Below are 24,864 nucleotides of genomic sequence, written 5' to 3'. Positions count from 1 at the left end.
AGCATGCTAGAATATTTTCACTGTCTTATTTCATTTCACTAAAAGTCACAGGCAAGCAAACACTACAAGAAAATACAAAAAAATGTAAACCAACAAAACTGCAGTTAGAAAAAAAAAATCAACACCTACAAGAGGTAGTCAACAGAAGTAACCCTGATACAACACAGTATCCTATTCGATGTTCCTGAGTCTCAAAGACCCAAATACAGGATGAAATTCTTAAGTTTTCAATGATTGAAAGAAAATTACTTGTCAAAAATTTAAACCACATTATCTAAATGGTAACACTGCAAATGAAACAACATTCACATATAAAATAAGCAAAGCTAAGAATAAAATCTAGACCACAGGTCAACAGCACATCTGACTTACCAGTTGTTATAAATAGCATCTTATTGACCCTCAGATATACCCATTTTGTTTACATATCGTGTACTGCTGTCTTCATACTCTAAGGACCCAGTATTTCCAACAAAGATCATATATGGTCTGCAGAGTCGACAACATTTTATATCTGTCACTTCGCTGAAAAATTCTTGATCTTTAGTCTAGACTTAATGGCTGGTAGGCTCAGCACTGGAATGATTAACTATGGTTGATACAATATATACAGTATTCAACCATAGGGAATGTAAGACACTAATTACACAAATCAATTTCTCCTTTTATCTGCTATAGTTTTAACACTTCTTTGATTTTTCTGATCCAAAATCAAAGAATGTTTCTAGTTTATAAAAAAGATTTAGTGTGACATGATCCAATGAACATAATTTGTATTTGAACTGTCAATGCAGTGGGCACTTGCCACAGATGGCTGCTGAGTGCTAAAGATGTTACATGGATTACCATGTAATAAAATTTTTCATCTTATTTAACTTGCCACATGTTGCTGTGGCTACAATACTGAACAACAGAGATTTAACACAGCTTCACTAATATTCCAGTATTGTGACTCTTAAAGATGACACTCTAAATTAGAGTAACACCTTTGAAAATACAAACGCTGGGCAGAAATGAATACTACAAACTCAGCCCAAGACAAACTCCTTATTAAGCAAAGAAAAATGATGCTGTTTTGTCACTACAACATCTGTCAATGAAGACACAAAATTATTACATCAGGATTATATATATATATATATATATATATATATATTTTTTTTTTTTTTGCCAGTCATGGGATTGGCCTCAGGGCCTGAGCACTTTTTGCTCAAGGCTAGCACTCCACCACTTGCGCCACAGCACCATTTCCGGCTTTTTCTGTTTATATGGAGCTGAGGAATCGAATCCAGGGCTTCATGCATGCAAGGCAAGCACTCTATTGCTAAGCCATATTCCCAGTCCCTCATGATTTATTTTTAAAGAAGAATCCATGATGGTTTTATGCTTAAGAGGACTAACAAATTCTTATTAATTACATTAACGAGTGTGCAAATATTTCATACAATTTCAATTTGTTTTCCATCAGAAAGGCACCTCTCAGAAATGTCAGTTTATTTCCCACCCTTAACATTTCACTCTCTCCAGAAGCCCTTGTGCATAGTAGGGACATAGGAGGGCTGTGACCTCGTCAGTCCTTTTCACTATGGCTAAATCAATGCAACTGTCAAATCTGTCAATCATTACACCGTCCACATCATGACAAAATATACCCATGACGAATTTGGCAGACAGAAATAAAACCTTATATATAAAAAGTCAAAAGAAATTAGTTTTATCATTCTACAGGTGCCCATCTCAAGCCTATTTTTTATATGAACAAAAACATAAAAATGATTCCAGACACAAAAATACATACTACAGATAAGAAGGTGCAAATTAACTTACTGATACAGATGAAAACACTAAAAATACTCTCGAAAGACAAATCCTTGAAACATGAGCTTAATTACATATTCCAATTATTTAAATGTGTTCCCCTTAAAGAGACAGCAAATTCTACACCTTGTTCTTGAAGTGAACTGGCAAAATTAATTTGATGTGTTTTGATTTTAAAATAGCTGGTGTTAAGCATCTTAACCTTTTGTGTTTTAGTTGTTGCTGAAAGGTACAAAACATTTTAAGGGCACTTCTGTTTGTGTATGGTTTCCTTTGCTGTTTAATCAGAAGTTGTGGCAGGAACTTTAGCAGAGAGATTTCTACGGGTGTGGGTGATGTGCCGTTGCTGTGCAAGGAAGGACCGGGCAGGAGCGCATGCGCCAGAGTCTTTGCAAGCACCGCCGCCGCTCACCAACCGGGACTCCATCCCCAGTTTCTGGAATGCTAGACTCTAGACAACAACAAAAACATATGTACATAAGAACTTCTCACATTTAATCCTCAAAATAACTCTAGAAACCTAAATAAAATTCTAAAAGCTGACTAATCTGTGCATGTCAATTTTCCTAAAGCAGCATAAAACCCAGTTTCTTTTCACTAAACCTGAAATTATTACAATCAGTAGCTTAAAATAGTATGTTAGAATTAGGCTTAGTTACAGATATAGGAAGAAGTTCTAAAGCAAAATCTTTATGTTAGGGCTATCACTCTCCCAAGTAGGAATAGACTAACACATAGAAAAGCTTAGATTGTCTGGGTTTTGGTGGCTCACTCCTGTAATCCTAGCTACTCAGGAGGCTGAGATCTGATTATCATGGTTCAATGCCAGACCAGGCAGGAAAAGTCTGTGAGACTCTTATCTCCCACTAACCACCCAAAACTGGACGTAGAGTGCTAGCCTTGAGCAAAGGAAGCTGAGGGACAATGCTCAGGTTCTGAGTTCAAGCCCCAGAACCAAAAAGAAGGAAAGAAGGAAGGAAGGTAGGCAAAGGCAGGCAGGCAGACAAGAAAAGCTTAGATGGTTTCTGAAGTGCAATCTGTGGATATATTGGTACATAACAAATACTGTAGCTGTGGATGTTGGTTATCTTATCAGGGAAGGCATTATTCTCTCATCGAAGCTCATAATGACAATTAGTTAATATACTATGCTATCCTTTTTGATATAGGCTTTAGGAGACCACAGAGGAACAAAGGCACAATCTCTGGTTTCATTTAGAGTGGTTAATTTGTAAGGAACAGTTCAGAGAAAACCTCACCAAAATTACCCTCAAGACCTTCTAAATTAAGTCAGATTTTACCATATAGAGAAAGGAGGGTAAAAGAGCAAGGGAAGTACGATGATGACCAGTCAGGAAAAGAGAGCTATTGCAATGTCTGAAGCTCAGTATCCACCTGCAGGTATACGCTGCTGATCCTCACACAAATAACAGATGCTGCTAGTAATGGCCAAATTACTGTCTATTCATATTAGAATATGCAGGGCTGGGAATATGGCCTAGTGGCAAGAGTGCTTGCCTCGTATACATGGGTTCAATTCCCCAGCACCACATATAATGGACAGAGGTGGCGCTGTGGCTCAAGTGGCAGAGTGCTAGCTTTGAGCCAAAAGAAGCCAGGGACAGTGCTCAGGCCCTGAGTCCAAGGCCTAGGACTGGCAAAAAAAAAAAAAAAATTAGAATACGCAAGAGAACCTTATACATCACAAAATGCAATGTGTTCTCTCTCCTTTTTTTTCTTCCAGGCTGGTCTGGATATTGTCCTTGAACTTTCTTGTGCAAGGTTAGCTAGCACTCTACCAACTGATCCACAGCTCCACTTTTGGCCTTTATTTGGTGGTTAACTGGAGAGAAGAGTTTCATATTCTTTCCTTCCTGGACTGGCTTCAAATGGTGATCTTTACATTTCAGTCTCCTGAATAGCTAGGATTACAGGCGTGAGCCACCAGTGCCCAGCATGACATACATCTCTGTATCTTACTAATTTTAACACGAAATTCAAATCACATGATACTATTTATGGTAGAACAGATGAACAATTAGTAAAGTGTTCTGCTTGAAGAATTGGAATTATGCTGATGTTCACATTTCTTTAGGAAACCTTTTATGAGTACAAATTAAATGTTTCAGCTCACAGAAAGTAATTAAAATACTGTTATACTTGTGCCTATATGTACTAGCTAAAGACTGTAAAGTCATGAAGTCAATTTAATCCATTATGATCAACATTTAAAGAAACATGTAGTGCATACTGTCAGACTAACTTTTGTTTCAGTTATACAAACAAATTAGTCCAAGTTTATGGCAGACGATATATTTCCTATTGTTCCTGGTCAAGAAAGTTGGATAAACAATGTTCTAGACATGGAATCATTGGTTAAATTTCAACTCACCTTATTGTACCAGGCAGAAACAATGAGTTTTTCTTCATAATCACGAAATTTTGCTACTTTACATTCACTCTGGGGAAAAAAATGAGAATCATTAAAATACCATAAATGCTCACTTGCTTCATAAATGGAAGAACTTATCCAGTTTCATTATTGTGGAACAAGAAATGTGCATTTGTGGGGCACATGAAGTAACCAAAATGCAAACCAAGTCACTACCTTTAGATTAAAATGTACAAATAAGCTTTGTCTCAAAAGTTTCATAAAGCTAACACATACACACACGTGCACGTGTGCAATTCTTTACACTGACTGCTGTTCCCCGTTTGTTTCAGTATCAAAACAGAGCTTCACCTATATAGGAGTCAAAACTAGAGAGTAATAAATTTTTAAAAAATAGGGAAATGCAATAAAATCACTTGTAATCCTTAGCATAAACATTTTCTTTCAATTCCTGATGGTCTTTATCCTAGATTCCCTATATAAGTACTTATATAATTGATATACTTTTCTTAATTACTTGAACACAGCAACTGAACAACCACTGGAGATGGGAATATGGCCTAGTGGTAGAGTGCTTGCCTCACATACATGAAGCCCTGGGTTCAATTCCCCAGGACCACACATATAAAAAAAAGCCAGAAATAATGCTGTGACTCAAGTGGTAGAGTGCTAGCCTTGAGCAAAAAGAAGCCAGAGGCAGTGCTCAGGCCCTGAGTTTAAGACCCGGGACTGGCAAAAAAAGAAAAAAGAGAAAGAGAGAAAGAGAGAAAAAGAGAAAGAGAGAAAGAGAGAAAGAGAGAGAAAGAGAGAGAGAGAGAGACCATTTAGCATCACAATTTTTGAGGGTGTACATCAAAGATTTTTTCAGAAGTACAGACCTCATGGGAAGGTGATGACTTTAAGAAAGATACGTTGCCAATAACCACTGATTCATGTAATATTTAATGCTGAGGATACAGCTTTATCTTCAAGATACTTCAAACATGTGGCAAAACAAACAAAACCTATTTCTCTGTGATGAATCCAAGAGTTTAAATACACTTATTCACTGTGGAATTAGAATTGCTGTTGTTTAAACCACACAGAGAATGTTTTATAGAGGAAAAGCTAGATCTGGAAGAATGGATAGCATTTCTTAAACAATCCTTTCAGTGCCTTTCAGACATGTTCTGAGCAAGCACACACCAGCTTGTATATATTCTAGATGGACAAAATAAAGTGTGTTAAAGTTGTTAGGAAATATTTCCACTACAGTTCATACCTCCTGCATAAGAACAGGACCAGAAAAAGGAACACGAAAACAGTGTGCTTCTCGAAAATGGAACATTCCTAGTTAATTTAAACAGCAATCAAATTCCATTTATGAGCATTTCAAGTCCAGAATAAACTGGCTTCAAGAGCAGCCCCCAAAATTAATAGTATATAAAAAAATAGCAGTTTTGTAAAGCACTTTGCAAAAGAAACTAGAACACACAAAATTAAGAATATACAACTAAGAATATACAACTTCATACTGACATACTTACCTTATAAAAATACAACCATTAGCAAAAATGAGATCATGCAACTATTTACTACTGTAACAACATAATTTCTAGTTTAGTTGCCAAGATAATTAATAAGATCATGCCATTATTCTTAGAACTCCATATAATAACTGTGACTGCTGCTTCAGTTCATGAGAGAATTACTGGGATTACATGACTACTTTCTTCTCCTAAAACATCCCAACTATGGATATTTAGGCTCAGATGAAAAGCAAGAAAGATAAACTTAGATAGCTGAAGGGAGATGGTACTTTTTTGAGAAGGCAAGCAATTACTTTTCTGTTTTTCTGAATGAAATCACTTCTGCATAATTTTAATAGCAGCATGGTAGCAGGACTCTACAGAAAGGCAAGTAAAGCTAGAGAACCCAGCAAATAAAAAGGGCTTATATTCCAACCTAGTGGGCTAGTGAAACGGCTTGTAATAAATACTCCTAAATTTTTATGATGATTTATCATCAATGGTAAATATATGACAAAAGGAAAATTAAGAGATAAAAGAATATAGAAGGTTTACCTCTAGAATCTCAATTCTTCTTTCTTTCTCTGCTAACTGCTTTCTAAGTAGCATTATTTCAGCTGATGCTGGATTTAACTTGGGATCTAAAGTTTTTATTACCTGTTTAAAGAAAATTATATTTACTTTATCTTTTATTAAAGTACAGAAAACATTAAGAATATACCCTATAAAAACTGTGAATGAAGTAGAAAATTACCACAAAGTCATCCAGAAACTAAAAGTCATTTATTCACAATGTAATGAAATAATTTATTACAGTAGTTGGGAAATGGTATAAAAATTCATTAGAAAAATGGAGAGAATCTTATCCCCCCCAAATAAATTTCTCTTCTTCAAAGCTCAATACTCAGATAATTTCTTAGCCTTTTTCTTGCTCAAGCTTTGAGCATTGAGATCTTGAAGTAACTTTTTTCTAAATGGAGAATAAGAATTACAGAGCTTGCTGATTTTACAGAGTAAGGATATAAAGAAATTCTTAACAATGACTTTAGTCATTACCACTTTGAGATATATAATATAATATAATGTAACATAATATAATATAGTATAATATATATCTCCCATTATATCACACCAACCAACACTGGTGATTCTATCTGCAGACAAAAGAGGGCTGTGTCATATTTAGAAAAAGTACTAAAAGTTGGTTAAAAAAGAGATGTTTGGTAAGAATGTTGTACAAAGACTTAGATAAATTATGGAGATGGCATTCTGTCAAGAAACCAATTTGATTTAAAAAATAGATATAAATTATAGGCAAAACATTAAAAATAATTCTCAAAATAATATCTATATGAAGTAATTATCAGTGTATTTTTAAAGACTTCAAGTTTTCTCTGAGGTAAGAAATTTATAAAGAAAAAGGCAAAAGGTATGATGCCAAATTATTGCAGGGTTAATGAATTCAAAAATTCTTTTCTGAGTGTCAATTATATGGCAAATAAAGTGGGGGCTGGGGACACAAAAAATTAGTAGAGTCACACTGCCTGCCTTCAGGAAGTTCACATCATAAAAGCTTAATACATATAGAACTTTTGTGTGTGTGTGCCATTCCTGGAGCCTATCCCCTAGGCCAGAAGTCTACCAGTCTACTACTTGAGCTACGGGTCCACTTCTGGCCTTATAGTGGTTAAGTGAAGAGTTTCCTGCCTGCCTAGGCTAGTTCAATTTCCTGACTAGCTAGGAATACAGAAATGCGCCACCAGCACCCAGCTCACATAATGAATTTAAATTAACTACAAAGGACAAATCATAATGCTATCTCTATATGATAAAAAGTGTGCCTATAATGAAAGAAGAAAAAAAATCATGTTTTTCAAACAGCAAACTCTCTTTCAAATGATAACTTTAAGTGATAAACTCCTTTAAACTGATGGCCAAAGAGGAATTTATTATTACTGTTCTCTTCAGTAAGTTATACCCCCTTAAGAATGTCCTAATTCCATTTCTAAGAAACAAAGTTCACAACCAAAAGTGGAGCTGTGGTTCAAGTAGTAGAGCACTAGCCTTGAACTGAAGAGCTCAGGGACAGCACCCAGGCCTAGGGTTCAAACCCTATGAATGACCAAAAACAAATAAACAAAGAAAAAACCAAAGGGTAAAATATAATTTCAATCAAGTTTTAAAAGCAACACATCTAAACAGTTAAATTTTCACAAAAGGTTTACTAAGATTCTAGCAAATTTTATTCTCAGGAAAAGTGCTAAGACTCTAGAGCAAATAAAAATTCTAGTATTTTGCCGAGAGAATAAAAACTCCAGTTAGAGTAGTCCTTTCCCTAGCAAATTGCTATACTCAGTGTTGAAGCTGCCCTGAAGCAAAGTATTTCATCTGACACTGAGGCTTGACAAAGACACCTGAGGTATCTGACAAGCAATTTAGTGTAGAGGAGTGATGGTTCATGGACACAAGAACAGCAGGACAGTAAGAAAGGACAGAACAAACTGAAATATAGGCACAGAGGCTTGAGCTGTGTGAAGTAAGTCACTCACATTCCTTGCTTTCTCCAAATACATTTTGTATCGTTCCTCCATTGCTTTCATATCTTCATCTTTCTTCTGAAGAGCAGCTTCAAGTTCACTGATCTTTTGGACTAGGGAAAATAAAATGAAACAAATAATTACTTCCCAATTAGCATATTCCATTCTCACACAATACGATATGTATCAAACTTATTTTCCAGACACTGGTAAGAGAACTTAAAAGAGAAACTATTTTTTTTGTAGTGAATTTTTATCAAAAATTTTGAGCTACCAAACACCCTGTCTTCAATCACTCATTACTTACACTCTTAATTTAGCTACTGTTCTTCAACAGTTTGAAAATATAACTTCCAATGCATGCTCTACCATAATAGAAAACAAATCATATTTCTACTTGTTTTAAAGTTCCCTTGACCCTAGTTTGAAATTATTTTATTCAAATTTCCATATTAATTCTAGAATATATTATAATGTTTGATACTCCTATATACCAATCAGTTGGCTTTATTAGATTTACACTTGTTTGCTTTCAGATGACAAATATTAATGAACTTAGAAAAAAAACTAGCATGGTTCCTACTGCAATATATGTATCCATACATTGCACAAAGATGCATACATAGTTCTCCTATTCTTCAACTAGAAAGGGAAGATCTTAAGGTAAGAGTCTGATCCAAATTTTTACAAATACCCACCATTCTGGTTTATATCTGGCTGAAGATCTTCAATGAGCTCTTGTTTCTTCTGTAATTCTTCATGGACCTCTGTTAGTTTTTCCCTAAGTAGTGGAAAGAGCATGGAGCTTGGAGTAAAACAGAGTTAAGGAGGAAAACTGGTCTCCACCTGGGTAACATCTGTGGAATTGGAGAAAGCCACTTTCTGTTCTTTCATTTCCATATCTACCATAGGGGTTTTGTGAGATGCATACGTTAGGCTGTCAGGCCGGCTGAACCATGAACATGTTTCTTTTCATGTCTGACAGCAGTGGTAAGCATTCAGTACCAGGGCATGTACTTTAATTTACCAACTTAGAAAAGGACACATATTCCAAAAGTTTCTATAACCTTTGGTTCTCCTATTTGAAATGAAACATAAGTTTTACTTACATATGAGCTTCCAACTTCCGCTTTAGTTTGCTGGACTACAAAATTAAAAAAAGTTTCTGTAAGATGACTATCTTAACAAAGGCAAATTTTCCAGACATCTAATCTCTTTACCAACCTTTAGAAGGTGAATTATGTAAAACTACACATGCTTTTGAATTTTGTACATTTTTAAGCATATATTTCATGCATTTTTACTTTAAAATAGAAAGAAAAAGGCAACAGGAAATGAAAGAGTTTGGTAACAAAAAGAAATGTCGGGTTGGGGATATGGCCTAGTGGCAAGAGAGCTTGCCTCGTATACATGAGGCCCTGGGTTCGATTCCCCAGCACCACATATACAGAAAACGGCCAGAAGTGGCGCTGTGGCTCAAGTGGCAGAGTGCTAGCCTTGAGCAAAAGGAAGCCAGGGACAGTGCTCAGGCCCTGAGTCCAAGGCCCAGGACTGGCCAAAAAAAAAAAAAAGAAATGTCTCACTTTTTAAACATATTTCAAATTAAATTTTAGTTTGAATAGCAAATGCAAGCTGAATGTGATATATTGAGGAGTATCAAACACTAAAGTATCTAAAGAATTGCTTATTCAAAATTATTACAAATTTTAAGTTCTACCTTTATAATAAAAAAGTTTATCATTATAAATGTAAATACTTTAATATCAAAAACCAAATAACCATATTTTTCAAAATGTAAAATATCCTGTTTTAAATGGAAGCACTTTATCTGACTGCATGCCTAAAGTCCTAGCACTCAGGAGGCTGGGGCAGGAGGACTGCAAGTACAAGACCAGCCTACGCTATATAATGAGTGTGCAGCCAATCTGGGCCATTGTAGAGACACCTTGTGTCAGGAGAATAAAAGTCAAAACAAATTAAAAAAACAAAAACAGTACTTCAAATTGCAATGGCAGTTCTGCATTAAGTGTGCATGTGCAAAGCTTAAAATATGTAGCCTAATAATATAATTTGGGAAATTATTGATTTAAAATGAAAGATGAAGAAATTTGAAACCAAACACTGCAATCTGAAAGTATAATTCCCCAAATAGATCTGAGACTTAAAAATATTTATATGAGAGAGTACAATACCGTATATATGCACATATGAGATGCCGCCATGCATGAGACGATTTCTATGTTCCAAGCCCCCAGGGAAAAAAGAGAAAATCATATAAAGTATATAAAAGGCAGAAAGGAAATGCAACCCTTTCAATTTTTTTCTCCATCTCTACATATTCTGCAAGTTCCTCCCCCATCAGCATCTAATACCCTACCTAATTAAAAGTGATGTCTCTGAACATGCACTTAGCCCCACCTTTTTTTGTTATTTTAAAATAAATACATCCTCCTTTTCAATAGTATTACCTTTCCTACCCATATTTAGAGCTTAAATTACAGAAAATTCTCAAGGTATACTGAGATTTAGAGTAGATTTGACCTAAGTCTGCTAATGTCAGCATGCACAGTGTATGTCAAGACTGTGAGTATGGAAGGAGGGATGAAATAGGGGTTAATGCCTTTATGACTGCACAGATGTTCTGTCTCAAAGGTCAGTGTGATCCATTTCTGGAATTATCTTTCGATCATAATAATTTATATTCCTAACAGATGGTTTCTGATCGTTGATTATCCTCATTTGGACTTATTTCTTAGAGATATATTGAGGCCCATGAAAAATTGTAAAGGCCTCACTGTACCATGCTTTCAATCAAGAATTATCATGAATTTACATGTGTGTAACTAAGTAGTAGAGATAGAAATAACCATATAATGTATATGACCAACCTACAGGCTTCAAGTGGCAAAATCAGTGCATCTGTTATGCAGATATATACGGTATTTTAAGGGTACCCTCAAGGATAAAGGTTGCAATTTCAAATGCAAGATTAATCTGAGCACAAGGGACTATTATGGAGAATTGATACACAGTAGAATCATGCTTTCCATTACTTACACTTTCGCCTTCACACTTGGAGCCATGTTCCTGTAAAGATTTTTGGAGGTCTTCAATCTGCTGCTGCAATTCTCGGATGCGCTCTTTGCTCAGCCTATTGTTAAATGAATCATAATGTATTTATTTATATTTAAAGTCAAAGTAGTAGGGTTCTGTAAAAGTGTAACCATGTAATTTAATTAAAAATGTACCTACAGTAGCAACAAGTGCATAACAATTACTTGTGTGTAGGTATGTAGAAGGCTATTTCTAAGTGAAAATTTTTTAACGAGTTCTTATTTCTCTCTTAAAAGCATAGATACCACAAAAACATTACTATTTCTGCACTGTACTCTCTCACTGGTAGAAAAATTAGAAAAATCAAGTCAATTTTCCTTCATTTGTGTTTTTAACGAGTAGAAGCTAGGTTTCTTTCTTCTTTTTTGAATTTCAGTGTTTTGAGAGAATAGAAAGATCACCATTTTTCCAATCATTTCATGGTTTGGGATATAAACTAAATAAACTGACATTAGAAACTACTATATACTTTAACGTAGCAAAATTCTATTCTTTAAGATTCTGCTCAAGAGTTATTCACAGGAATTTACCAGCAACACTATTTCCTCTCCTTTTCATCTATACACCTGCACACAGTGATGTTACACATGGATGACTGACACATACTCCTGCTCATTACACTCCATTACTACAATTATCATTAAAATGATAATCATGTACTCTCACGTTTAACACTGTTCATCGATCCTCAAAAAGCTCAAGGACAGGGGCTGGGAATATGGCCTAGTGGCAAGAGTGCTTGCCTCCTACACATGAAGCTCTCGGTTTGATTCCTTAGCACCACATATATGGAAAACGGCCAGAAGGGGCGCTGTGGCTCAGGTGGCAGGGTGCTAGCCTTGAGCGGGAAGAAGCCAGGGATGGTGCTCAGGCCCTGAGTTCAAGGCCCAGGACTGGCCAAAAAAAAAAAAAAAAAAAAAAAAAAGCTCAAGGACAGTATTTTTTATGTTAATAAAATAGTAAGTTAATGGTCTCTTTATAAAATGAAAATGTGACAAAAATATAAACTTGCAGATGTAACATTGTACATATATGATTGAGAAAGTTCAAGTGTCTACCTTTCTGATAGTATCTTGTAAGACCCAAGAAAAGTCGGTAAATAAAACACCCTTAAGGAAGTCTACCAAGGTTAAAAGTAGAGATTCAGGGGCTGGGGATATAGCCTAGTGGCAAGAGTGCCTGCCTCGGATACACGAGGCCCTAGGTTCGATTCCCCAGCACCACATATACAGAAAACGGCCAGAAGCGGCGCTGTGGCTCAAGTGGCAGAGTGCTAGCCTTGAGCGGGAAGAAGCCAGGGACAGTGCTCAGGCCCTGAGTCCAAGGCCCACGACTGGCCAAAAAAAAAAAATAAAAAAAAATAATAAAAAAAAAAAGTAGAGATTCAGGAATCAGACTGACAGATGATTCAAATATAGAACCTAGAGAACTTACAAGCTAGAAGATATAATCATAGTCTCTACACTTTCTAAAGCTAGTATAAGTCTTACCAAAATAACATGCTTAGAAAAGTACTTGGTCCACAGTTTAGTTCCACATATATCTTAATTGTTTTCAGGATCATACTAATTTTAAGCATCACACGTAGCAGGTTAGGAAATTCAGTTGAGGACAGTGAGGATGAGTTTGAGTAGTTGGCCCACAGTAGATTAGTGGGATTTAAAAGAGACTCCACAATCTGCCCTATCTAAGAACTCTACTACAGAAGCAAACAGTGACTTACTCATTGGTTAGGTTTTCTGTCAATTATGAAACTATCTAATCAAAGTAAACAATAAGCAACCTGGTTAGTCAAGCCCATTAACATTATGGAAGCTATTTATTTTCTAATAATATGATTAAAATAAATCACTTGGCTTTTTTTTTTTAAACAAAGTAAAGCTATGTAGGGGTTAAGAGAATACCAACAACCCACCCATCCCCCACATCTGCCAAACTATTCTAGATAATGCAAAAATAATTTTCATTGCACAGGTCACAATTTCATGGAGAAGTAACTAAATCACATGACTTGTGATTTAAAAAAAAGTAGCTACCTTTGCTCAGTTTCCAGTTCATTCATCTTACGATGTTTCTGCTCTAGCTGTTCCTGCAGTTCTTCAATGCGCTCATTCTCAGTCCCTTCCTGCTGCAAGCGAAGCATCTTGTTTTCATGCTGAAGACGAATGAACACCTCCCTGATAATGAAAACATTCTTTAATTAAGAAAATGTTACTAGGTGCATTTCTAAAAGGGAAAGTCCAGCCTCTTCTTAATATCCAGCATTAAAAATATTAACAAAACAAGCAAAAATTATGTACACTGAAAGTCCATGCCTCAAAATCAAGGACTGTACTATATATAAATTATTATTATTGTATCTCTAGATAATATGACTTTAGTAGTTTAGAAACTACTCATGGAAATTGTATATTCTTAGAAACTATATACATGAAAAGCAGTAAATGTAAGAAATTGTCTGAAATTTTTAAATATACTTTTAGGACAGTAAGAAGTCTTCAGATTTAGGGGGGAAGGGGGATTATTAAAGACTGATATACATTTTTGTGTATATGCAGCCCTGGGGCTTGAACTCAGGACACTGTGCTTCACTTGGCTTTTTACTCATGGCTGGCACTCTATCACTAGAGCCAAACCACCAGTTCCAATATACACACCTCTAATAAGCAATTTGGCATTAAGATGCAAATTTGTGCTTGATATTAAATAGGCAAATAATACTAATTTGCTTTCCTCCCATACATTATTGTCCCAAGGCAGATGATTTCAACCAATTCCAGCTTCTGTTCTGGTAAATGGCAGCACTGTAACTCTAAAATACAAGCTCACAGGGGTCTTTTTAAAATCAACTTTAACACAATGATTGACTCCTCACTAAGAAAGCTAAGTAGCTATTTATACCTTGCATATTTACCATTCACTTTATTAACGGTTTGTTTGCTATAGTGTTTTTTTTTTGGATTTCTCATAATTTTGTAACTTTAAATGATGTAGGTAAACCTATTCTAAAGTTAAAGCAATATTGTGGTATATGAACTTTATACAGCTAGTTTATTTTAGTATCATACTAGACAACCTTACCACCTACCAAGAAAAGTCATGGTGTAAAAATTAAAATGCCATGTAGTGAGTTTATGCAATTTTGCTCCTGAAAAAGTTTAAAATTTTTAAAATTAACAGCAAGTCTGATTTAGAAAGTTTAAATGGATATTCATTTTAATTTATCACTTCCAAGCATATGAAAATGAACTGAAAAGGCCATTCCATCGTGACTGGATATTAATAATTAAAAAGTGCACGTCACTCTCTAGTTAAGCATGCAACTTGGGAAGAACTTGGGAGTCATACATATCAACAACCCATAATGTATAACAATGTATTTGTTAGGACAACAAATTAAAAGCTGAGTAAGCTAAAAATCAACAACCCTGAAAAGGCTACACTAAGCAAAAGAAGTCAGTCACAAGAGGCTACATCATATATGACTCTATACAAATGAAAGAGCCATAACAAGCAAGTAGATATTGGTTGTATATGGTTGGAATCTAGAAGGGAGAAAGGGATGAAGAATGACTGCTAGGGGGCTGGGAATATGGCCTAGTGGAAAGAGTGCTTGACTCATATACATGAGGCCCTGGGTTCGATTCCTCAGTACCACATATACAGAAAATGGCCAGAAGTGGCGCTGTGGCTCAAGTGGCAGAGTGCTAGCCTTGAGCAAAAAGAAGCCAGGGACAGTGCTCAGGCCCTGAGTTCACAGCCCAGGACTGGCCAAAAAAAAGAATGACTGCTAGTAGGTAGAAAGTAGTAATGAAAATCCTATAAAATGAGATAGTGATAACCGTGACAGTCATGGCATAATAAAGCCCACTCTAAAAACAAAATTTTAATTATTAAGCTGAACATTTGTAAGTGACCAGTTACACTGCAATACAACTGAAAAGTACTCAGGTGCTAGTGGTTCACACCTGCAATCCTAGCTACCAAGGAGAGGCTGAAATCTGAGAATTGAAGTTCAAAGCCAGGGGGGCAGGAAAGTGTGTAAAACTCTTATTTACAATTAATCGCCAAAAAGCCAGAAGCAGAGCTATGGCTCAAACCAAAAAGAAATAGCCTTAAGCAAAAAAGCTGAGGGACAGCACTCAGGCCCTGAGTTCAAGCTCCAGGACCAGCTAAAAAAATGAAAACAACAACAAAAACTAAAGAGTACACGATGTTCCTACAAAAAGAACAGGGAAACTATAAAACAGTCAATATAAAATTAGACTATAAAATCAGTCAAATGTCTAGAAGTAAACAGTATTAAAGGCCAAGATAGAAGTTGGATTAAGAGGAACATCTAGGGGCTGGGGATATAGCCTAGTGGCAAGAGTGCCTGCCTCGGATACACGAGGCCCTAGGTTGGATTCCCCAGCACCACATATACAGAAAACGGCCAGAAGCGGCGCTGTGGCTCAAGTGGCAGAGTGCTAGCCTTGAGCGGGAAGAAGCCAGGGACAGTGCTCAGGCCCTGAGTCCAAGGCCCAGGACGGGCCAAAAAAAAAAAAAAAGAGGAACATCTAAACTTTGTATTGCGTTAAATTCCTATACAATTCTCTTGCTTTCTGTGTATTTCTTCTCCAATTTCTTTCCACCCTTCTTACCTGTATTATTGTGAGCAAGTTATTTAAATTTTAAATGGCATTAGTTTGTATAGTATTAAACCAATTCCCAAAATGAAAGTTTACAGATAATGTTACCTGAAACAAAAAAAGAAAAGACATTTCTAATATGAGTATAAATTATCAATCAACTGAAACAAATTTACCTATATTCCACTGGCATAATTTCTGCAGCAAGATTCTCATAACTTTTTGTAGCAGATGAATCTAAAGAACAAATAATAGATTAATGTTTCAGTAAGCCAATCATTGTTTTCAAGTCTGTTTAAAAAAATCAAAGCAAATTCACCAGTTTGGTTCAGGTGGTCTTGTTGTGCTTGTGAACATCGAAGCTCCTCATTCGTCTCTTTCAAAGTATCTCGCTGCTCTATCAGCCTCTGAAAAACAATTGCTGACTTCAGCCATTGCCCACATTTTGGGCTTACAGTAACTGAGGTTAATAATTATTTAATTTAAAATGTTTGGGGCTGGGAAATTGGCCTAGTGGTAAAGTGCTCGCCTTGTATGCATGAAGCCCTGGGTTCGATTCCTCAGCACCACATATATAGAAAACGGCCAGAAGTAGTGTTGTAGCTCAAGTAGAGTGCAAAAAAGCAAAAAAGAAGCCAGGAACAGTGCCCAGGCCCTGAGTTCAAGCCCCAGGACTGGCAAAAAAAAAAAAAAAAAAAAGGTCATGTCCTCTGTTATGATCAGATACCGGAGGGTTGGGCATTCTTGCAACACCTTAACAGTGCTGAAATCTGCAGCATTGTACTAAGAAAGTTAAAGTTTGAATGTAACCACTTTAAGTTTTTTTCCCTTTAAATGAAATGGGGTTGGAGTGAACATGATTTTATCAATCATGTTCGTGAATTATAGATACAACATGAATTGGTAGGATTTGTGTGATGATCTTTTGTGATACTTAATTTTTATATATCCCAGTCTCTGTATGTATTTGCATAAACAAAACAAATTCCTGCTTTGCTTTTATTAAAGGGCTTCCAGGACTATGTGTCTGCTCCTGAGCTTTAAGTATGTGTATTCTTTGCTTGTATTTTGTATTAAAAAGAAAAGGAACCCATTATTGTTGAGCATGTTGGCATTGTCCCCTTTATTTTTTCCTCCGTCTTTTGGGGACACATGGAGCAAGTTATTCTTTTTCTGTATCTTTTTTTCCCCTTTTGTAAACTCTCTTGTTTTGTTTAAAAAATGGCTTTATAAAAGGGCTTTTATAAGCCCCTCCCCCCCAATAAAATGTTCCAGTTTTAAGATGTGTGTGTGTGTGTGTGTGTGTGTGTATCAGAGTCAGACCTGGCTTTGATTTCTTCATCATAATATTTATTTCTGAACCAAATAAATGCAATCAAGTAACTTTTATGATAGATAACAACCAGATAATCAACTTTGAGGGCACATGGATCAGAGTTGGAACTCCACTCTCACTGCGTCTTAGTTGTATTATCCTGAGCAAGTTGTATAACTTTTTTTGCATTAGTTTGTATATTGTCAAAACTGAAACTAATACAAATAGTCATTGAAGTGATGTTTTGATTAATGAATGCGGTGAAGCCAAATATCTAGAATAAGGGCTGGCATACAAGACATGCAGGAGAATAGTTGTTTTACCATTACTGTAAAGTTCTGCCAGAAAAAATGGTTCCTACTATCCTGAAAGTAAATTTCAGTAAAACACCACTTCCCAAGGATAGCAGAACAGTATTTCATATTACTGTTTATTATTTTAGAGCCTTACACTTATGAAAAACCTGTTTTGTAAACAAAAGGCTCATACTCAGTATGTTCCAAGAATCTACAAAATATTTTTAAATATAAAATCATACTTTAAACATTATTACGTTTCAAGTCAGTAACAAAACCATGTGAGATCATTAAGGCGATGTGAAAGTAAACTGGCAACTGATTCCAAGAGTTCTTCAGGCTGCAGCTGAACAACACCCTAGCCATCTCTGATCATTATAAATAACAACTATGGATAGACATGGTTATCTATAAAATTCCTCTCCCATAAATACAATAAAAACCATAAGAAATTTGTCCTTATTAATTTACAGAACTCTATAAATAAAAGTTATAATCTTGGTAAGGTTTCACATTTTTCTATGTCCATCAACAAATGAGTGGATTAAACAAATGAAAAATGTATATACAACCACACACACACACACACACACAAATAGAATATTACTGAACCACCAAGTTGAGTGAAATCTATCATTTGCAATAAAATGGATGGCACTAGAGAGTATTAGGCTAAATAAGTCAGAAAGACAGTATCACATGTTCTCTCTCCTTTGGGTACACTGAAAGTTAACTAAATCACAGAATAGCATTTAGTAGGAAATGACGTGGATTGGAAAAACAGTAATTATTTGTTAGTGCTCATGGTATGTTATGTTGAAATATTACACTGCACCTCATTATTACCTATCATTTACACATGCCAATAAAAAATAAAACATATTTAGAAAAGGAATGAGTAGGTGATAGCAATTTCCTAAGACTTCACTTTATATCAACTATTTGATTTCAATTTTAGAAAAGAACTCGTAGATATCATTACCATTCTAAAAGAGTGAAAATGTCCCTCATCAAATACACTTTTTTATTACCTCTTTTTCTTTAAGCAAAGCTTCATGTTTTTCTTCAAGCCGCTTCATTTCAAATGCTAGTGTGTCTGCTCTTTTGGATTCAGAGGAAAGTTTAGTGTGAAGGTCCTGAACCTTTGGATGGAAAAAAAAAAAGCAGCAAAAATTGAATGTATAATAAAAACAGACTAAGTGAATGAAACAAGTGGTTGGAAATAAAATGTCTATACTAAAATTATAGTCTAATTTAAAGTATTTAGAAAATCGCATTAGCATAGGGGACTATCTAGCCCTCAGGCCATACAAAGCCCTCAAAAGTTTGGTACATGAAAGGACAGACATATATGGTTATTGGGGGGAAAAGGCCTGTCTACCTGTACTGATAGTTTTGTATGATCTACAAATAATATTAGAAATATCCACATGGCCTTTGGGAGAAAAAGTTTCACATCTTGAACAGTCTGTTAAAAGAATTAATTTAAAATGCAAAATGCTCAAAAATTAAGCCAATAACTTTAAAAACCACCCTTCTATCCTAATGGTTTTATCAAGTTCATTGAAAAATAGTGAAACAAAGTATGTTCAATATGGTACCAGCTGACTATACACTATGCCATGTATTTGGCTCTAATTTCCAGAAATACTAATGAATCAAATCTCAAGAAAACAAGAAAATAAAAAAAGCTAAAGACACAAACAAATCAAAACTGTATTCAGCCCTGAAATTAAAATAAAGAAGAAATTCATCAGAAAAAAGTTCATAACTTATATACAAAACTTCCTAGTTATGTATCATTCTTTTTTTAAAGAATATTTTTATTGTCCTTAAGCAGTTGAACAAAGGAGTTGCTATTCACCAAAGCAGTTTATACTGCATGTTTATCAATGTCATCCCTTCCAACATTCTCACCCATCCCTCCAAACCACCCCTTTTCCCTGACTTATCTTACATTAAGGTTATATATTGATTTTTTTTTTGCCTTTTAATGAAGTGGTTTATATGCACAAAGCGTCTTGATCTGCGTGAACAGTTTACTATCTTCACACTCCCACTTCTCTTATATTTCCCAATTCTGTGATAAATTCAACAAATTCTTGCCTGCATCATCGCTCCCACCCCCTTCATTCTATCCCTCTCCCATTGGTGCTCTTCATAGAGTCTATTACACTTCAGTTAATTCATTTGTAACCTGCTGTTTACCACCCAGGGTATTTACTTGTAGATTTACAAGCACATTCTTTCGAGCTACCACAAATGAGGGAAATGATGCAACCTATGTTAAGCTCCCACAAATGAGGGTAACCATGCAACCTATGTTTCTCTGGGTCTGGCTTACTTAATGTAATTTCTTCCAAGTCTTTACATTTTCTTATGAATGCTACAGTATTTTAAAGATTAAATGAAGTACGAAACTGAACTTCAAATTTATCAGTTAAAAATTAGGATATCTTCTTACCTGCCTTTTGTATGTTTCTAATTGTGTTCGCGCTGCATTTGCCTTCTTTAATTCTTCTTCTAAGCTGACAGTATTATGCATATACATCATGTTTGTCTCCTGTAGTGTTTTCACCTGCTTGCGAAGGTCATTTAGATCTTGTAGTTTCTGACGATATATCTCCACTGTTGATTCCAGCTTATTTGCTTTATCAGAGGTAGCCCTGTATTAGTGAAGATTAATTTTTACTTTGTAAAAACTAGCATATGCACAACAATTTTATCCTAGCTATAATGTTTCTTCCAAAGACTTGGACTTATATCATTTGAATTTTAATATTTTTCCATAATAAAGGCATAAAATAAAAATGCTTCAAATCTGATACATTATTCGATTGGTTTTAGCACAATGCACTTATGAAAGGATGGTTTTGTTCCTGTAACTAAAAAATTCTGAACCATTTTCTAGTTTATAAGAAAACTGTTTTGGGGGTGTATCATTCAGCATAATTCTATTTTTTATTTTATTTATTTATTTATTATTTATGTATTGTCATACTGATATACAGAGCGGTTAAAGTTTCATACGTTAGGCATTGGATACATTCTTGTACTGTTTGTTACCTCCTCCCTCATTCCCCCCTCCTCCCTTCCCCTTTCCCTTTCCCCCCATGAGGTGTTCAGTAGATTTACACTAAACAGCTTTGCAAGTATTGCTTTTGTAATCGTTTGTCTTTTTTACCCTGTGTCTCTCGATTTTGGTATTCCCTTTCACTTTCCTAGTTCTAATACCTGTGTACACGGTTTCCAATGTACTCAGATAAGATACAAAGTGCAGGTACAACCACAGAAAGGGGATACAAGATGATCATCAACAATAGAAGCTACAGTTTCACATCGCATGTTGAAAGTAATTACAACAGTGATATAACAGTCGTTTCCATAACATGGAGTTCATTTCACTTAGCATCATCTTCTGTGTTCACAAGGGTATAGCTATTGGGCTCTTGTGATTCTCTTCTATTTGTTTATTTATTTTGTTTTTGTTGCCAGTCCTGGGGCGTGGACTCAGGGCCTAAGCACTGTCCCTGGCTTCTTTTTGCTCAAGGCTAGCATTCTACCTCTTGTGCCACAGCGCCACTTCCGACTTTTTTCTATATATGTGGTGCTGAGGAATCCAACCCAGAGCTTCATGGATATGAGGCGAGGACTTTACCACTAGGCCATATTCCCAGCCCAGCATAATTCTATTTGAAACATTTGATATTTTGAATGCTGGTTCAATTCATAAATTTGTTTAGCAATAGAATTGCACTTCCCTGACCAGCTATACTGGAGCAAAGTAAGTGAAAATTAACAGAAAATATAAAGAGTAAGTGGTTAGTTTTTCCCTTGAATAATGTTTCACAAACAAAAGCTAAATATAAATTTTCTATTTGTAAAGACATCTTTCCTGAAAGATACATGAAAATTCTCAATTATACCTATCTCTATTTTATCATGTCAAAATACATCAATTGTGAGAATTCATCTTCTCACCAAAATTTTTTCAGAAAATATAGCAATGTACAAAAGAGGCCAAACTAATTGCAACACTTAAACAGTTGTAAGGGAAAGATATCACTTGGGTTTATGGGTTCTAAAATGAAACTCTTCTAACAAGAATCAAGTATTTATGCCTTCAAATCACAATTCCAGTTAATACACATAAAAGAAATAACAACCAAGAGCCTGGACAAAAACTGTTCAATGTCTGATGCACAGGAATAAAAGAATCCCTGATTAAAATGAGAATACAAAGACTGGTAATAACTTAGAAGCAACATAAGCACATTTAGAAAAGCCATACCTAAGCACATCTATTTCATCTTTAAGGGCTCTTGTTTCTTCAGCAAGGCTCGTCAGCTCATCATTTCTATGCTGAAATTCAATCAGCTGTTTTTCAAGTTCTTCACAGTGAACTCGGTAATCATCTTTTGCAGCTTCCAGCCTGAAACAAAAAAAGCAAGTGAGGATTTATAGTATAATTTCAGTCATGCTTTCCTACTTAGCATCATATTCGAAAGAGAAAAAACAAATAACTAAGATACCTTCAGGCTCTTCATTTTGAAACAGATAAGACAAAGTAAAAGTAATTGATTTATAGTCCATTGAGTAAGAATCTATTACTGAACATGATGCATAATCCCAAGTTAGATTTTGAAGCAGAAACAAAAGGCATTTAGACTACTGATGGAATCTGAATAGGATCTGTGGTTTAGACAATATGTTGTCATTGACAAATTTCCTAATTCTATCACCAGAGTGTGATTTATGAGAGATTGTACTTGTCTTTAGGAGATATACAATGAAGTATAAAGGACAAAGTCAATAAGCATGTCTCCTATCATTCAGAAAAAAGATTCAGAAAAAGATCTGCAAATCTGTATGAGCAGAAGGACTGCTAAAGCAAATAGAGAAAACTATAAAACCGTAAAACAAAACTGCAAATGCATAAAAGAATTCTTTGCAGTGTATGTACGTATGTGTGTGTGTATTTAGTGAAAAATACAGGAAAGTTTATTAGAAGGTTAATATTCAATAGTTAAAAGGTCTATCCCTAATAAGAAATAAGAAACTGATCTTACAATCTGCTTCTGCAAGTATGAAATGATTATCAAAATATGTATTGTGGGGCACTGGTTTACAGCGTTAAGAGGTGGTCCTAGCCGCCCTGCCTCTTTTCCCAGCCCTGGGGCCATGTGGCTGGTAGCCAAGCCATGCCCTCTCTGGCCCTGAACCGGAAAGGCGGCTATAACCAGCCCCACCTCCTGCCTCAGCCTGTGTGGCGCCAACATGGCACCACGAAAGGAACCACGAGGTGGTCCTGTGGGCCGTGGCAACCGCCCCTGGGGGAAGTCCCATGAAGTCACCCCTGATGGACAGCTCAGGCACCAAATGCCCCTACATAGGTGCACATACCCCTTTCCTTCTGCCGCCCTTCAACCCATGTAAAAGAACAGATCTTTTCCTGAATAAACAAGTTGGCTCGACCTGCTCCCAGGCTGCCTGTCTGTCCTCTGTGGAGAAGAGGGCTGGGTGGTGGTCTGTCAGCCCCCTATATCCTCTTCCTGGACCCGTCTGCGTGGGGTATGCTTTCCCCTCTCCTGCAGGACAGGGGAGCGCAGGAGGCTAAAAACCCCCGGCATGTATGGTACAATAAAAGTATTTGCTCTCAAGGCTTGTGGGCATAAGGCTCAGTGGTTAAGCACATAAGAGACCACTAATGTTCATTAAAGGAAAGAACTATGACTTTAAAAAGAAGAAATAAAAACAGTAAAGTGAAAACTATCTTTTTTTTTTTTGCGGGTATGGGGAATCAAATTCAGTATCTCATGTATGATAGACAGGTACTCTACCACTTGAGCCATGCCAGCAGCCTTTTTTTGCTTCAGGTATTTTTCAGGTAAGGTATCAGATTTTTGCCCTGGGCTGGTCTCAAACTCTTCCAACCTACTTCCTGTATAGCTGGGATTCCAGGCGCATTTCGCCATCACTCTTAGCTTATTTGTTGAGATAGGGAGGGGGTATTTCACAAACTTTTTCCTCAGGCTGGCCTCAAAACGCAATCCTTCTCATTTCTACTTCCTGAGTAGTTGGAATTACAAGTGTGAGCCACTATACGTGGCCTTCCTGTAATCTTTTTACTGGATTGCCAAATCCCTTGGCTCTTACCTTTGAATTGTTTTAATTTTATATATCCTCCTGTGCAACTGAACTAAACTGTGTGAGGCAGGAACCAGTTATATACCATGCATGAATCAACATGCAATTATTAAACAAGTGTAACAATAGCTGTTGACATGTTCTTTAGTGAATAGTTTAATAGATGAAAATTTATAAAATAATTTCTATTAAAATGCTACCTGTAGTTTTCTTCCTGTAATTGTTCTAGTTGTAACTGTGCATGAAAATACTTTTTTGCAACCATTGTATTTGGATCATCAAATGAGCCGTCCAATTGGTCAAGTTTTTCATTCATCATCTCATTCTCAGAAACCAGTGAATTCTTCTCATCCTGAAGTGCTGTCACCTAAAAAAAAAACCAAACAAACAAAAAAAATAAATATAAGCATCAATAACTACACCCTCTTAAAAGTTAGTAGTTCAGAATTCTAATTCTGTGTAGGCCACGGAAACAGCAATTTCAAAGGACCTTCCAATTCTGGTATTCTGAGTCTGGAAGGTGCAAGTCAGCTTACAAAAGAAACCATATCAGCACCTATATGGAGAGAAGAGGGCAAGAATATCTCAGGATATTAGGCCCCCCGCTTAGTTTTGGGAAAAAGTGTTTCTAAGTCTCTAAAATTGGGTACGTATGTAGAATTAAATAATATGGATAAAATACATGTAAGTGCAGAACTACATCAATGTCTGCACTTAATTGCATTTTTACAATCACACTTTTAATTTTTTAATATAATTTTATTGTTATTACTAAGATGTTGTACAGAGGAACCATTCATAAGTCAGGTAATGAATGTAATTTCTTTTGTTGGACAATAGTACTCCTTCCTTCACTTTCCCTCAGTTAGTAAATAACACTTTTAAAATAAGTATGTTTTTAGCCAAGATAGGGAATCAACCCAGATGCCCCTCAGTGGACAAATGGATAAAGAAAATGTGGTATACATACACAATGGAATTGTATGCTTCTGTCAGAAAGAATGACATTGCACCATTTGTAAGGAAATGTAAAGATTTGTAAAAAATTATATTAAATGAAGTAAGCCAGACCCAAAGAAACATAGGTTACATGCCTACAAATCTAT

At 35.8% G+C, this 24,864-nt stretch overlaps 1 protein-coding gene across 1 annotated transcript in view; it reads right to left on the bottom strand.

Moving 5' to 3' along the window:
* Positions 1-1,701: 1,701 nt before the first annotated feature.
* The window catches only part of Hook1 (hook microtubule tethering protein 1), a 49,604-nt gene continuing 26,441 nt past the window's right edge, over positions 1,702-24,864 (bottom strand). The window contains exons 9-22 of the mRNA XM_048351434.1: positions 23,959-24,125; positions 21,903-22,043; positions 20,076-20,277; positions 18,643-18,753; positions 16,320-16,407; positions 16,177-16,237; positions 13,406-13,546; positions 11,313-11,406; positions 9,365-9,399; positions 8,954-9,036; positions 8,268-8,368; positions 6,274-6,375; positions 4,211-4,279; positions 1,702-2,269 (exon numbers count right to left, since the gene is read on the bottom strand). Of these exons, the coding sequence (XP_048207391.1) occupies positions 2,099-2,269; positions 4,211-4,279; positions 6,274-6,375; positions 8,268-8,368; positions 8,954-9,036; positions 9,365-9,399; positions 11,313-11,406; positions 13,406-13,546; positions 16,177-16,237; positions 16,320-16,407; positions 18,643-18,753; positions 20,076-20,277; positions 21,903-22,043; positions 23,959-24,125 (1,566 nt within the window). The 3' untranslated portion in view covers positions 1,702-2,098. The remainder of the gene's footprint in view (positions 2,270-4,210; positions 4,280-6,273; positions 6,376-8,267; positions 8,369-8,953; positions 9,037-9,364; positions 9,400-11,312; positions 11,407-13,405; positions 13,547-16,176; positions 16,238-16,319; positions 16,408-18,642; positions 18,754-20,075; positions 20,278-21,902; positions 22,044-23,958; positions 24,126-24,864) is intronic.

The sequence above is a fragment of the Perognathus longimembris genome, chromosome 7 (assembly GCF_023159225.1).
Source record: "Perognathus longimembris pacificus isolate PPM17 chromosome 7, ASM2315922v1, whole genome shotgun sequence".
Taxonomy (NCBI): Eukaryota; Metazoa; Chordata; class Mammalia; order Rodentia; family Heteromyidae; genus Perognathus; species Perognathus longimembris.
Note: the sequence above shows the minus strand (reverse complement) of the source record. Positions and strands in the feature narration are given on the sequence as shown.